The 12,227-nt window shown below is 40.8% G+C and overlaps 1 protein-coding gene across 2 annotated transcripts in view; it reads right to left on the bottom strand.

The window, feature by feature from the left end:
• SLC2A13 (solute carrier family 2 (facilitated glucose transporter), member 13) overlaps positions 1-12,227 on the bottom strand; it is a 155,410-nt gene that overhangs the window by 23,260 nt on the left and 119,923 nt on the right. For both annotated transcript variants that reach the window (XM_014963998.1, XM_014963997.1), the window contains exon 7: positions 6,072-6,197. In XM_014963998.1, coding sequence (XP_014819484.1) covers positions 6,072-6,197 — 126 coding nt within the window. The remainder of the gene's footprint in view (positions 1-6,071; positions 6,198-12,227) is intronic.

Raw genomic sequence — 12,227 nt, forward strand, 5'->3', positions numbered from 1 at the left:
CTCGGCTGCTCCAGGTTTCCACACTTGCTGGCAATGGTGAAGACAATCAGAAATCAATGCTATTTGAAACTGCATATGTTTTGGTTTTCTTTCCTAAATGATCCTCAAGGGCATAGGGAGGATTCTATGTTCTGGTTCCTACTGAAGTGATGGATATTTCAATTTATTAAACATTTAACATATTGTCCAGAAAGAAATTTCTCTAAGACTACTGGCTATAACCATAGCTCTTCTGAGTGCTGCCGATATACACGCAGATGGAAATAAGCTGCAGATCCTGCTACTTTCCTGAATCATTTACTCCCTCTCTCCTACCTTTCTACTTCGCAAATGCGAGAACCATAATCCTACGTATAATCTTCATCTACTGATCTGAAGACTTAGTAAGAGAAAGACTAGTTTCTCCTCTAATTGCAGCACTTTTCAATGCAGGCCCTTGTAGGAAGGTTCCAAAGCAACATTTCAGCAATAAAATCTTCTACCAGTAGTCCCTGCATGACAATGCAAGCAATGTCTACCCACGGACAGAAGAGTACTTCATTCCTGGAAGGCTGCTCTGGTGCCAGCCCTTCTGTGGTAACAGGAGAGGTCTGGATACCCATTCCCCACGACATGCTGAAAATAGATTCTCCGTCTTAAAATGTGTTAATACACACACATATTTTTTTGGCATCATTAAAGCAGTCACAGCAGCTTTCACAAACGCACTTGTCACATTGCAAAAGCGTCTTTATAAGACAGTGACTAGCAAAACAAGTGTAATGAACTTATTTACGTCTGTCTTTATTTACAAGCAGCAAAAGGAACCTGACATTTCTAGAAAAATCTGATCTTGCTACAAAGAAAAAGTATTCTAATAATTTTAACAGTCTCATCTGCTATGCTTTAGACAACAGGCAGCACTGTATGAATGTAAAGCTCCCCAGAACACTCCCAAGGCTGTGACAGGCACTGGCATGTTCCCCGTTGGACATAAACCAGGCTGTTGTCTGAGAATCCAGCTAATGAACTCTCATGTTTTGTTTTTTTTTCTAAAAACCACTGGAATCTAGTTAGCGTCCAGGCGCAAATGCCGAGGTCGAATGCCAAGGTCTTTAGGTACATTCCTGTGGCAGGAACTCTCCTGAAGCTGGGAGCCAGGGTTAGACTGTCTGCCTGACCTGCTTCCTCACAGTCCCTGGGTAATTAAAACCAATTTTTCCCCAGAACAGGTTTCTGAGATACAGTTAAACTCCTCAACAAATTGATGTATACAAGCAACAGGCACACAGTGACACGTAGCAGCATTTCTTGAGCCTCTGAAAACATGCCATTAACTTTAGATGGAAGGCAGGAGCTCAGGAGAGCACTGGTCAGAGGAAAATAAAGAGTTTCCCGAACTCAGAGCTCTTCTTGGACTTTCCTTGGCAATGAATGCCCTTAGAGAGGGGAATACTTTATATTGACGAAAGCAGGATTCTCCATGAAGCATTAAACTCCCACCACAGGAAGATGTTCCTTTAATGAAGTTAATAAAAATGGCTGAAGAAAGCAAATCACTCAGCTCCTCTCCCTTTATAGATTTCTGTTCCAAATCATCCTCCTTTGGGGACTGTGGAGACCTGCCAGCTAATTTTGTGGACAGGATGGCTTCTAGGCTTGCCTCTGATCTGCAGATGATGTTATTATTTCTTCATAATTGTTTACTGTATAAAGTCAACATCTTTCCCTCCAGAGGGATATTGCTCAGAGTCACTCATAAGCCCTTTTAGCTTGCAATTGTGGGCCTGCTGTGGTCTTGACAGCACACTCACGGCAAGGTTAATGTCATGTCAAGGCACTATTAGTAGCTCCTTTCCTTGTGTGGTTATTCTTTCAACTGTAAGAATATTAATGCGATTTAAAGTTACTTCTAGAGCATTCTTGGCTGGCCTTTAAGGTTATTGCAATTACACGGACAGAAGTTTTAAGGTTTCTGAGAGTACTGTGGGAGTGATTCCAATTGTGGGGAAAAATTAGATTTCGGTTTGTGCTCTGAAAGCAGAGAACTGAGAGCAATCACCGCCACAGTCAGTCCTGGCTGAGACACGGACTCTGCCCGTGACCTCTGCTGTGCCACCTGAGCTTCATATCGGAACTTTCCCACTGCATCCCCATCTGTAAACGCGAGATAATGCTTTTTATCAACTTTGTGGGGATTTTATAATTCAATCTTCATGAAGGGAACAGAACTGCAAGCCTTTCTGTGCTGCTGCTAAATGCAAAACTTCCCTAAATCTTGGAGAAGAGAGTCCCAACGTGGAACCCTCAGACCACACTGAGAGAGGAGACACAGCCCTTCTTCTTTAATTACGAAGTGAATCATTTAACAATATTCTAGCTCACTGTCTTGAAACCCTCCTTTACACATCCCCGGGCATAGCTGGAGGCAGCAAGGTTTGCATGTCAACAGCTGTTTTTGTTATCTGGCTCAGTAAGAGCCAGGGCAGGACGCTCCTCGCTGTGCTGTTCCACAGTAACAGTCAGGCTTATGTAACTGATTAAATAAAAAAATAAATAAATCTCTATTTTTTGTCTTACATTTATGATCTTACCAGCGTACCCCTTGCGCATTACTCATGCTGCTTCATGGCCTGACTTGGACTTGGTCAGATTTATTCCTACGTGGCCTCCCTCCCCCAGGGCCACTGCTGGCCACAGAGTTCCCTACATTGAAGAGAACCAAAATGCTATATTCTCCTTGAAAAGCATTTGGACGCTCTAATTGTCTCCCTAGGTTTCTATGACAACCACAGCAACATAAACAGCCTTGCTGGCAGCCACAGGAGACTGAAATCTCTGCTCTCTTCCCTCCCCAGAACTTCCCAGTGTAGAACACACTGTAACCGAATAAACATCATTAACAATAAACATAGAGGTGGTGTCTTGTACACCAGGCTGGCACTGGGGAAACTTCTCGCAAATAAAAATACATTACAGTATTTTATGATAACAGTCAAAACACTGCCTGTTACATCAGTGTTACCGAAGCACCTTGGGATCAACTGGGAAGAACAGCGCAAAGCTATAAATGTATAAACAAGAGGGTTTCCAATGTCAGCCTGTGCGGCTGCAGGGAGGGTTAAAAAATATATGACAAGGCCTTCTGTGTTGGTGTCTCTTGGCACCTCTCCCCTCGCTGGAAGGTGACACACCAGGGACTGCGAGGCCCCTGAGTGAGGGTCAGGAGAGCTGGGGTGAAGGTGGCTGCAGAGCTCTGTGGTGTGATGTGACTGCAGGCCCCTCTCCGTGGCTGCAGCTCCCAGCCTTCCAGCAGGAAAAGCACAAACAAAACGCGATGGCAGCCGCAGTGAAACGCTCTGTGTGGCACCAGCAATCCCGACCCTCCTGCATCAGGCACGGTAGCCAGAGCTGCTGCTTTTGCTAATGCCCAGGCAAACTGAGGTCCAACGAATCCCAGACAAGTAGCTCAGGTCCTTCCTTCTCTCCCAAGCAAAATTAATGGCAAAATAAATTGGTCATACGAGGCCCGTGTAACTCTGGAGGTTTCAAGCCATTTTAACCCATTCAGCCAACACTGGATGGCATGAAGCCATCAGAATACGCAGGAGTTACAAAGAGGCTGCAGGTGATAATTATGGTTATCAGATGTCCAGGGATCACAAAATCATCTTTCAAATTGTTAACCCAGTTTCCAATCATAAAAATGCCATGTATTTTTAAAATAACTGCCACTGTACATGCAGCATGTGACAAAGGAACTTTGTGAAACACAGACATGCAATTTCAAGCACCAGCGACAGCAGTAATTTCTTCCCCAGTGCTGTTAGTTTGTCTCAGGCATTTGTTCTCCCTGTGCTGCCAGAAAGATACAGACAATTCCTGCTGTTCTGAGACACAACTGGGGATGTAACCATGCCATTTCCACTGCAGCAACCTTCTCACTCGGAGGGGAAATCCTACAGCTTTGTGGGACCTATTTGAGACTCAGACTCAGGATGTGAGGAAGGAGAGGAGGGTGGGGTACGTGAATGTGAAACCTTGGAAGCCAAAAATCTGTGGGGATTCCACCTGGACCAGTGCACAGAAACACACGTCTCTGGGAGGAGGAGAAGAACGAGGAGGAGAAGGAGAAGAAGAAACGCTTGAATTTTCCACAGGGCTCGGAAGACACAGAAGGTGCCACCTGACATTTCCCAGCACAAAGGACTGGCTTTTATAAAATTGCCTGATTATACACAGACCAGGTGGAGGCAAGATTACAAATTAATGAAATAAGCACTAGAAATGGGGATGAACATACAATCTTTGGAAAAAGAAATGGTTTTATTTTTTAAAGCAGACTTTCACTCGAGTGACTACCAATATAACAAATCTTAAGTTGTTTTGTTTTCTCTTGAAAGATTTTGAACAGGGTCCTTATGCTATAGAATTATCGTACAATAGGGAAATATTGGATTTTGCAATGCGGAAAGGAAATATTTCCTCTTTCCTATCTAATTTGCTCCAATAGTCTGTACAGCAAGAAATGCTATCTGAGAGTGAATCATGAATATAAAAGGATTACTGATGCCCACATGTACTACCTTATACAATAACAGTGCCCAATAGATAGTTTGATTTTATCTAGCAACTATTCATAACAAGTTTCTGTTTCCATTTATGTCTTCCTGCATGCTAGTACAATTTTGTTAACTACGGACATGCTACTTAAAATTACAGCATATATGAAACAAATGTGAATTTGGAATACAAAGAGAGATCTGCTGCCTTACAAACATGAGAGCCCAAGTGCTGGTGAGCACATCGGGATATCAAGTACTACGCAAGGCATGTTGTAAAATGCGCTGTTAAAGATAGTCACAGAACAAGCAAGAGGGATGAGATTTCATAGTTTTCACAGTTATTCATTAATAAACAGTAGTAGCTCCAAAATCATCACAGTGCTTTCAAGTTAGGATTAGAAAGACTATAAACTACCCTCTTCTGCATCTGGAGTGAATTGCTTGACATAGCATTCTAATAGTACTGAAATCAAAAGCAGGGCAATTTTACAGTAATTTTAAATTAATGATTGTACAATTAGTAGGTATTTTCATACCTTCCAAGCTCTCTCCAATATGACTCACTGCCACTAAGCACTTGGTTTTAACTTCTGAGAAATACACAGGAAAGTTAAAAAAATAAAGTAATAAAAAAGCCCAAACCACCACACAAACCTTAGCATAATTCCCAGGTATGCTTCTGGTATGTAGGTGGCACAGATGAATTATGGCAAGGAGGTTTTATTAGCAGTAATTACACATTTTATCAGCAGTAATTATATAATTCCCTTGTGCCACTGAATCATTCTAAACTCTAATCCAAGCTCTAATCATTATTGAAGTATTGATAAAGCCCTTACAGGACGTTGTTCCAACTCATAAAGCCGTTCCTTACGAATAGTCAATACTTAAGAAAACTTGGAAGATTGCTGTGACTTCACACAGAATCTTTGTGCTGCTTAAGAAGATGAGGTGTGATGTATCTTGCAGTTGCAATGGGACTTTTCTATGAATGTACACATTTTTACACCCCAACTGCAACGTATGGCATGATGCCACTTTTAAGCATAGGACCACAGAAATCTCTGTGGCCACAAACCAGACTTTTGACAAATTGAACTCTTCAGATTTTTATCATTTTAGATTATTCAGCTGAGCAACCCAGTTTCTTTAGTAGGCCAATATTAGAAGTGTTTAATTAAAGCATTTTAAAAGAAAATTAATTCAGAGGGCTTTAAGTGTATATCTAGGGAATATGTCCCTCAATCGAATGAAGACATCAGGGAAAAGTAATTTTCTTAATTGCTAGTGTACTTTTGCCATTCTTTCCAAATGGCAGCTACACCGAACTGGCCACACACATCAGGGTCAAGGCTTTTATTTAGAACAGTTGTTAGAATGTAATCACGTATTTTTTACAATGACAAGTTATTTTGTTCTGTCAGAATATCCTAAGAATAACAACTTCTGTAAAAGGAAAAGCATTCTTGATAGCATAAAATACTATCAGTAGAGCACAAGAACAGAAAATCTCAAAAAGTGACATACCTGCCCCACGCTGCTTTCATTGTGGAATCTTTATCAACAGGAATGCACGAGGACTCAACAACACTTGATTTATTCAATTTGTAGCAGAGACCACAGTCTGGATCTAACATACATCCATTACAATAACTGAAAGAGAAAGAAATAAATACTTCAACACCTCTTCATTCATTTGTACATGTCAAAAACAACAGCATCTCCTAATCAATCTTGGGATGCACATAGTCAAGTTGTCAGTGTTAGAGACAAGATAATGGAAACTGCCCAAAAATGAATACAGATAGCTTTTGCCTTCTTCTGTACCACATTTTGGTGGCCCAGTTGCAAATCTCCCAGTGACACCTGATAAGGCTGTAGGGGAATTCACTCATGGAATGACTTTTAATGAAAAAAAAGAGACAGATTGGGGTTGAAAAGAAAGAATCATACATCACACCTAACAACCAAACTAGGACTTGGGGACATATGGATGTGGGAGTCTGAGATCACAATACCATGTCTCTCTGTGTGGGAACTTGGCTCCTGAGTCCCCATGACACTTGATGGATGGAGTCAACATGTCAATAGAGCCAACTCACATACAGGCACCTAGTGCCCAAAAACATCCCGCCTGCCCTTCACCTGCTGTGTGCAGTGCTCTCACAGACCATTCCTGTGCATCGCACTTGCCAGCTCCGTACAGATACCTCTGATGTCCTCGGTAGTCTCAAAGAGCAAGAGATGCTCACATTTAGGCAAAGTTTCCTCATTGCAGTCTTGTGAGTTATTTAAGTCACTAGACAATAAAACTGTTCTCTAGGCTCCAGCTGTTACACTGACCACATCCCCACTGACTACTGGCAGCCTAGACACCAAGTGCCCTACAGACAGAATCACAGAATCATAGAATGGTTTGAGTTGGAAGGGACCTTAGAGATCACCTAGTTCCAACCCCCCTGCCATGGGCAGGGACACCTCCCACTAGAGCAGGTTGCTCAAGACCCCATCCAGCCTGGCCTTGAACACTTCCAGGGATGGAGCATCCACAGCTTCCCTGGGCAACCTGTTCCAGTGCCTCACCACCCTCATAGTAAAAAATTTCTTCCTGAGATCTAATCTGAATCTTTTTTCTTCCAATTTAAAACCGTTTCCCCTTGTCCTATCATTACACCTCCTGGAAAAGAGTCCCTCCCCAGCTCTTCTATAGATACTCGGGCATCAGTCTAAAACCTGCTCTCAAAACAAACTGAGGGGGATTTGGGCACATGAGCTAGGACATTATTCCAAAACCCTTTGTGCAGTGCAAGTTACCTGAAAGCTTCTGGCACAAGCTCCCCCAGATCTTGCAAATGCTCTAGACCATTGCTACTGTGGTTAAACTGCCCAAGTGCTTATCTTCCCCGGAAGCCACCTTGGACTCAGAGATACATTCTCATCAATAAAGGCCCTGGTATATTCTAAGGGGTAACTTTCAGAGTTAAAAATAGGAGAATGAAAAACTTTTAAACATAGATTAAGTCTGGAAATCTGAAATTAAAATTAAAACTTTGAAATGTAACATCTGGAAGTGTGTAATTAAGGTGACCAAAATAGCTTCAACATCCCTGTAACAACAAAACCAAGGAAATAATCCTTTCTGAATGTGTATCTTTATCATAACAATGACTTAGTGAATGAAGAAATAAGCTGCTTAAACTACTATACCATTAAGAGAAAAAAGTAACTGTATAACAAAGTCCCAGAAACTAAATCGGAAAAGTAGATTACATGGATTTTAAAAGTCTGAAAGTACATACCTAAAATCTACTCATTCAAACTTTTCTTACTATGTTGTTCCTAAACCAGCTATAATAATGTCAATTCGTATGGTAGCTGGCAAAAAAGAGGGCTGCAAAAGTGTTTAAAACAATGTATTAATTTGCATTTTCCTACTTCTCCCAAGTTTCAGAAATTTGTGCTCTTTGTTATTGTGTGCTTTCTAAATAGCGAAATTACTGTAGAATTTCCATGATGCCTACTTTTTAGAAAATACATCTATTTTAAGTAGTCTCCTCTTCCTTAACTGATAGGTCAAATTCAGGTTTGAGCAGCTTTTGATTTTTTTTATATTAGGAAAGGTGCATTAAATCAGTTGAGATATAATAGTGATATAAACTGCAGAAAACATTATTACAATGGAGATGAAACAAAACTTTCAGGTAGAAGTCATTCATCTCACTGTAGTAAATATTTCTTCTCTTGCAAAGATAAATGGGAAAATGATAACTCTGCAATTATCAATTACAAAAGGAAAGAACAATTCCAATATTAAATTAGTGAGATATTTTGTTAATCGATAATAGGATGGCAATGGGTAGCAACCGAAACAGTTGACAGGAACAGAAGACTGCAGATGAATAAAAATATTTTTTATATATCACAAGTGTGTTTAAGTATGTAATAATAATACTAAAAATAACTGAAAAAATATAGCATCTTCTAGTGAACAGAATTCTATGATATCAAACAGGATGCTGATACATGATTTTCAAATTGTAGAACATCTTACACTCAAAGCACGTTGTATATCAAAGTACCTTTTAAAAACATGGATTTCTAAAAAGAAGCAGGGTGCTAGCACATCCAGCATGGCAGCCTGGCATAGAAAGCAGACATTTCCAAATACTACATGCTATCAAGTGCAGCAGTGGATTTTTAAGTTAACTATATGCAAATTACATTTAATGTGAACACTATGTGCAAAATTTAACACATTAAAGAGGTCTTTAGGCAACAATTCTCTTTGGAATATTTAATGATTCAAAGTTTCTCTAGATTTGTTCTTTGTAGGTTTTACTCCAAGCAGAAATATCATCAAATGCCCAACCCCAGCCAGACCATCAGCAGGACATGGGAATTCAGAGGAATGACAATCAGGCACAGCAATGACTGTCATCTTTATAGTGTGGCCAGCAGAGGACAGGATGGGGGTTGGACGTCTCATCATTTCCCTCAACGTCCTCACAAAAATCGATGCAGGAGATGAATGACAGAACTGAACCATGCACTGTCTGCTCTGTCCTACTGGGCTCGCTCTACGGACAACTCCACATAACCCCACAAGGTGTTGGGTATCAGCAATCAGTCAATTGGGAAGCAGAAGGTATCTTCTTAGGGGAGATTTAGATTAGATACTAGAAAGAAATTCTTTACAGTGAGGGTGGTGAGACTCTGGAACAGGTTGCCCAGGGAGGTCGTGGATGCCTCATCCCTGGAGGTGTTCAAGACCAGGCTGGATAGGGCTCTGGGCAACCTGGTCTAGTGGGAGGTGTCCTTGCCCATAGCAGAGGGGTTGGAACTCGATGATCTTCAAGGTCCCTTCCAACCCAAACCATTCTATGATTCTACGATTATTTATTCCTCCTTCCCCATCCAGCAGTCCAGAAAAAACTCAAGAAATTTGATTATCGATTCCAGTGTCTGCTACGTGGCTGTTAATGCATCTGTTCCTCAGGCTTTATTGGGTATGCGCAACTGTGTCTTCCAGCTGGCATTCAACATAACAAAAGCTGCTGGAATTTATGTCATGCCAAATGTCAGAGGTTATAGTTACTCTCAACAGTTTAAACAATTTAAAATTATTATTTTCCACGGCTTTTCTGAAGCTTGTCTCTCAGGCTGAAAAGTTAAATAAATATTTTAAAACCCTTTAACTTTGGGTTAGGTTCTTCTGCCATTACCTATACTGTGAGTTTATACAATCAGGCTTTAACTTCAGATTCTAGGGACAAGACCAACTTATGTCAGAGGAGACCCAGAAACTCAATATACAAGACTAAAGCCCTTTCAAATTTAACTCCCAGCAGACTTAGGGTAGACGGTTGCTGTTCAGACCATCTACCATTCTTCTGTGCCCTGTTTTATCACTGACATAAATTTTTTATGTTTACTTTGATGAGGCAGGTAGTAATTGTTTTTTTCAATATAAGATTGATTTTTTTCTTCCAAAATTCCAACATATACACATTACAAGTGTTTCATAACACAATAAAGAAATCTGTATCAGTTAATAAAGACTAATGATCACTGAAGACGCAGCATGAAATAAAAAAGGAAGATCTTTTTTCAAAGCAGCAATTTAAAAGCAACCAAAAAATCAAGTGCTCTCTCAAAAAATGGAAATAAAATATATAGTAGTCTCAGGCTTATGCTCTTCTTCACTCTAGCCTCATTGCTATTTGCTAAACAAAAATATTGAAGCAATTTGAAATTGAGCAGATATTCTTACATATATGCTCATAGTGATGTAAATAAATTAGGACACACAATATACCCTGAAAATAAATGCACGATATTTCTGTGTTGCATATTGACATGTAACTATCTACTACAGATCTCCTCCCTGTCCTCAGAGGTATCTTCTTATCAGCCCAGACATATTCAAATATATTTCAGAGTATAAATCTATAAAAATACTGACACTTCTTCAAATCTACACCACAATCAGTTATGGCTTTGAAAGCTCTATACAAGAATACTCCAGGATGTCTATGTTAAGAAGGAAATTTGCATCCAATTACAAATGGGAGCTATGTTTCCTGTTCTTTGTCATGAAATATTTATATCTGTGCCAGGGTCGTGAGCTAGTGTCTCGGAAACAGGTTCCTCTATGAAGAGCCAGTTGAAAATTCCCAGGCAAGACGTTTCTCAATCAGCCACTGACAACTTACCAAGATTGAAATACCTGTGAGAAATGATTTGATTTTGATGAAAGCAGGCAGCATTACAGCAGAAAGGTTTTACAATGTGCCTAGTTTCCTCTCTGCTTACCAGCTGGGCTCCTAGGCAACCCAACAAGAAGGCAAGCGTCTAGACTTCAGATGCTTCAGCCTATGTAGCAGAATAACAATAACCAGGAATGTGAGGCTCCAGAATTCCAAAGATGCCCAGCTTCTTTGCAGCTCAGTGACATGAAGTCTACAAAACAGAAGTCTCAGTAGCTTGGCTTCTCAGTTTATTGGGAACTGCCATGGAATGGAATTTCAGGGTTCCTGCCTCATTGTCAGACCACATTTACTGACAAGCTGATGGACTGTTAGGAGACCAGATATCCCCAAACCTGAAATTCCCAACTCCGATTCTGCCAATTCAGTCAAGGCTTCCATGCTCATGTCCTCTTCATCTGTCCAAATGGGAATAGCTGACATTTAGAAAGCCTGACAGCACTAACTTCAAGGTCCCTTGCTAGCAACTTCTTGGCAGCCTGAGTACCACCAGCTTTCATGATGCTGTGCTCTGGAGCAGCCTGCCTGACTAACTATTCCTGAGGTCACAAGTTGATTCCAAAGATCACAATTCCTTCCCCCTTCACAGACAATTTAAAGTTTATAGATTAATAATTAATTGGTGAGTGTTAGGCTGTGCACATTTTTCTTGATACAAATATTACTATTTTTTTTCTACTTAACAGTGTAGTTTACTAGCCTCTAGCAGAGTCTCTAAAAAGACTGAATAAAATCTCTGACCTGCTTTAAGTGACCCTCCAGATCATAGAACAGTTTGAGTTGGAAGGGACCTTTAAAGGTCATCTAGTCCAACCTCCCCTGCAATGAACAGGGACATCTTCAACTAGATCATGTTGCTCAGAGCCCCGTCCAACCTGACCTTGAATGTTTCCAGGGATGGGGCATCTACCACCTCTGTTCCAGTGTTTCATCACCCTCATGGTAAAAAACATCTTCCTTAAATCTAGTCTAAATCTGCCCTCTTTTAGTTTAAAACCATTATCCCTTGTCCTATCGCAACAGGCCCCGCTAAAAAGTTTGTCCCCATCTTTCCTGTAGGCCCCTTTTAAGTACTGAAATACCATAATAAAGTCTCTTCCCTTGCCCACTGATGTAGTCACTCCATCACAGAATGCCACTAGGACTCGCCCTTGGTGAAGCCATGCTGCCTGTCTCAAATCATCTCCCTGTCCTTCACGTGCCTTAGCATAGCTTCTATGAGTACCCGTATCTTCCCAGGCACAAAGGTGAGGCTGACAGGTCAGTAGTTCCCAAGGTCCTCTTTTTTACCTTTTTTAAAAAAGGGTGCAATGTTTCCCCTTTTCTAGTCACCAGAGACTTCATCTGACTACCAGGACTTTTCAAATCTCACAAAGAGTGGCAACAACATCAGCCAGTTGCCTCAGGACTCTGGGAT

The sequence above is a fragment of the Calidris pugnax genome, unplaced genomic scaffold, assembly GCF_001431845.1.
Source record: "Calidris pugnax isolate Ruff unplaced genomic scaffold, ASM143184v1 scaffold44, whole genome shotgun sequence".
Lineage (NCBI taxonomy): Eukaryota > Metazoa > Chordata > Aves > Charadriiformes > Scolopacidae > Calidris > Calidris pugnax.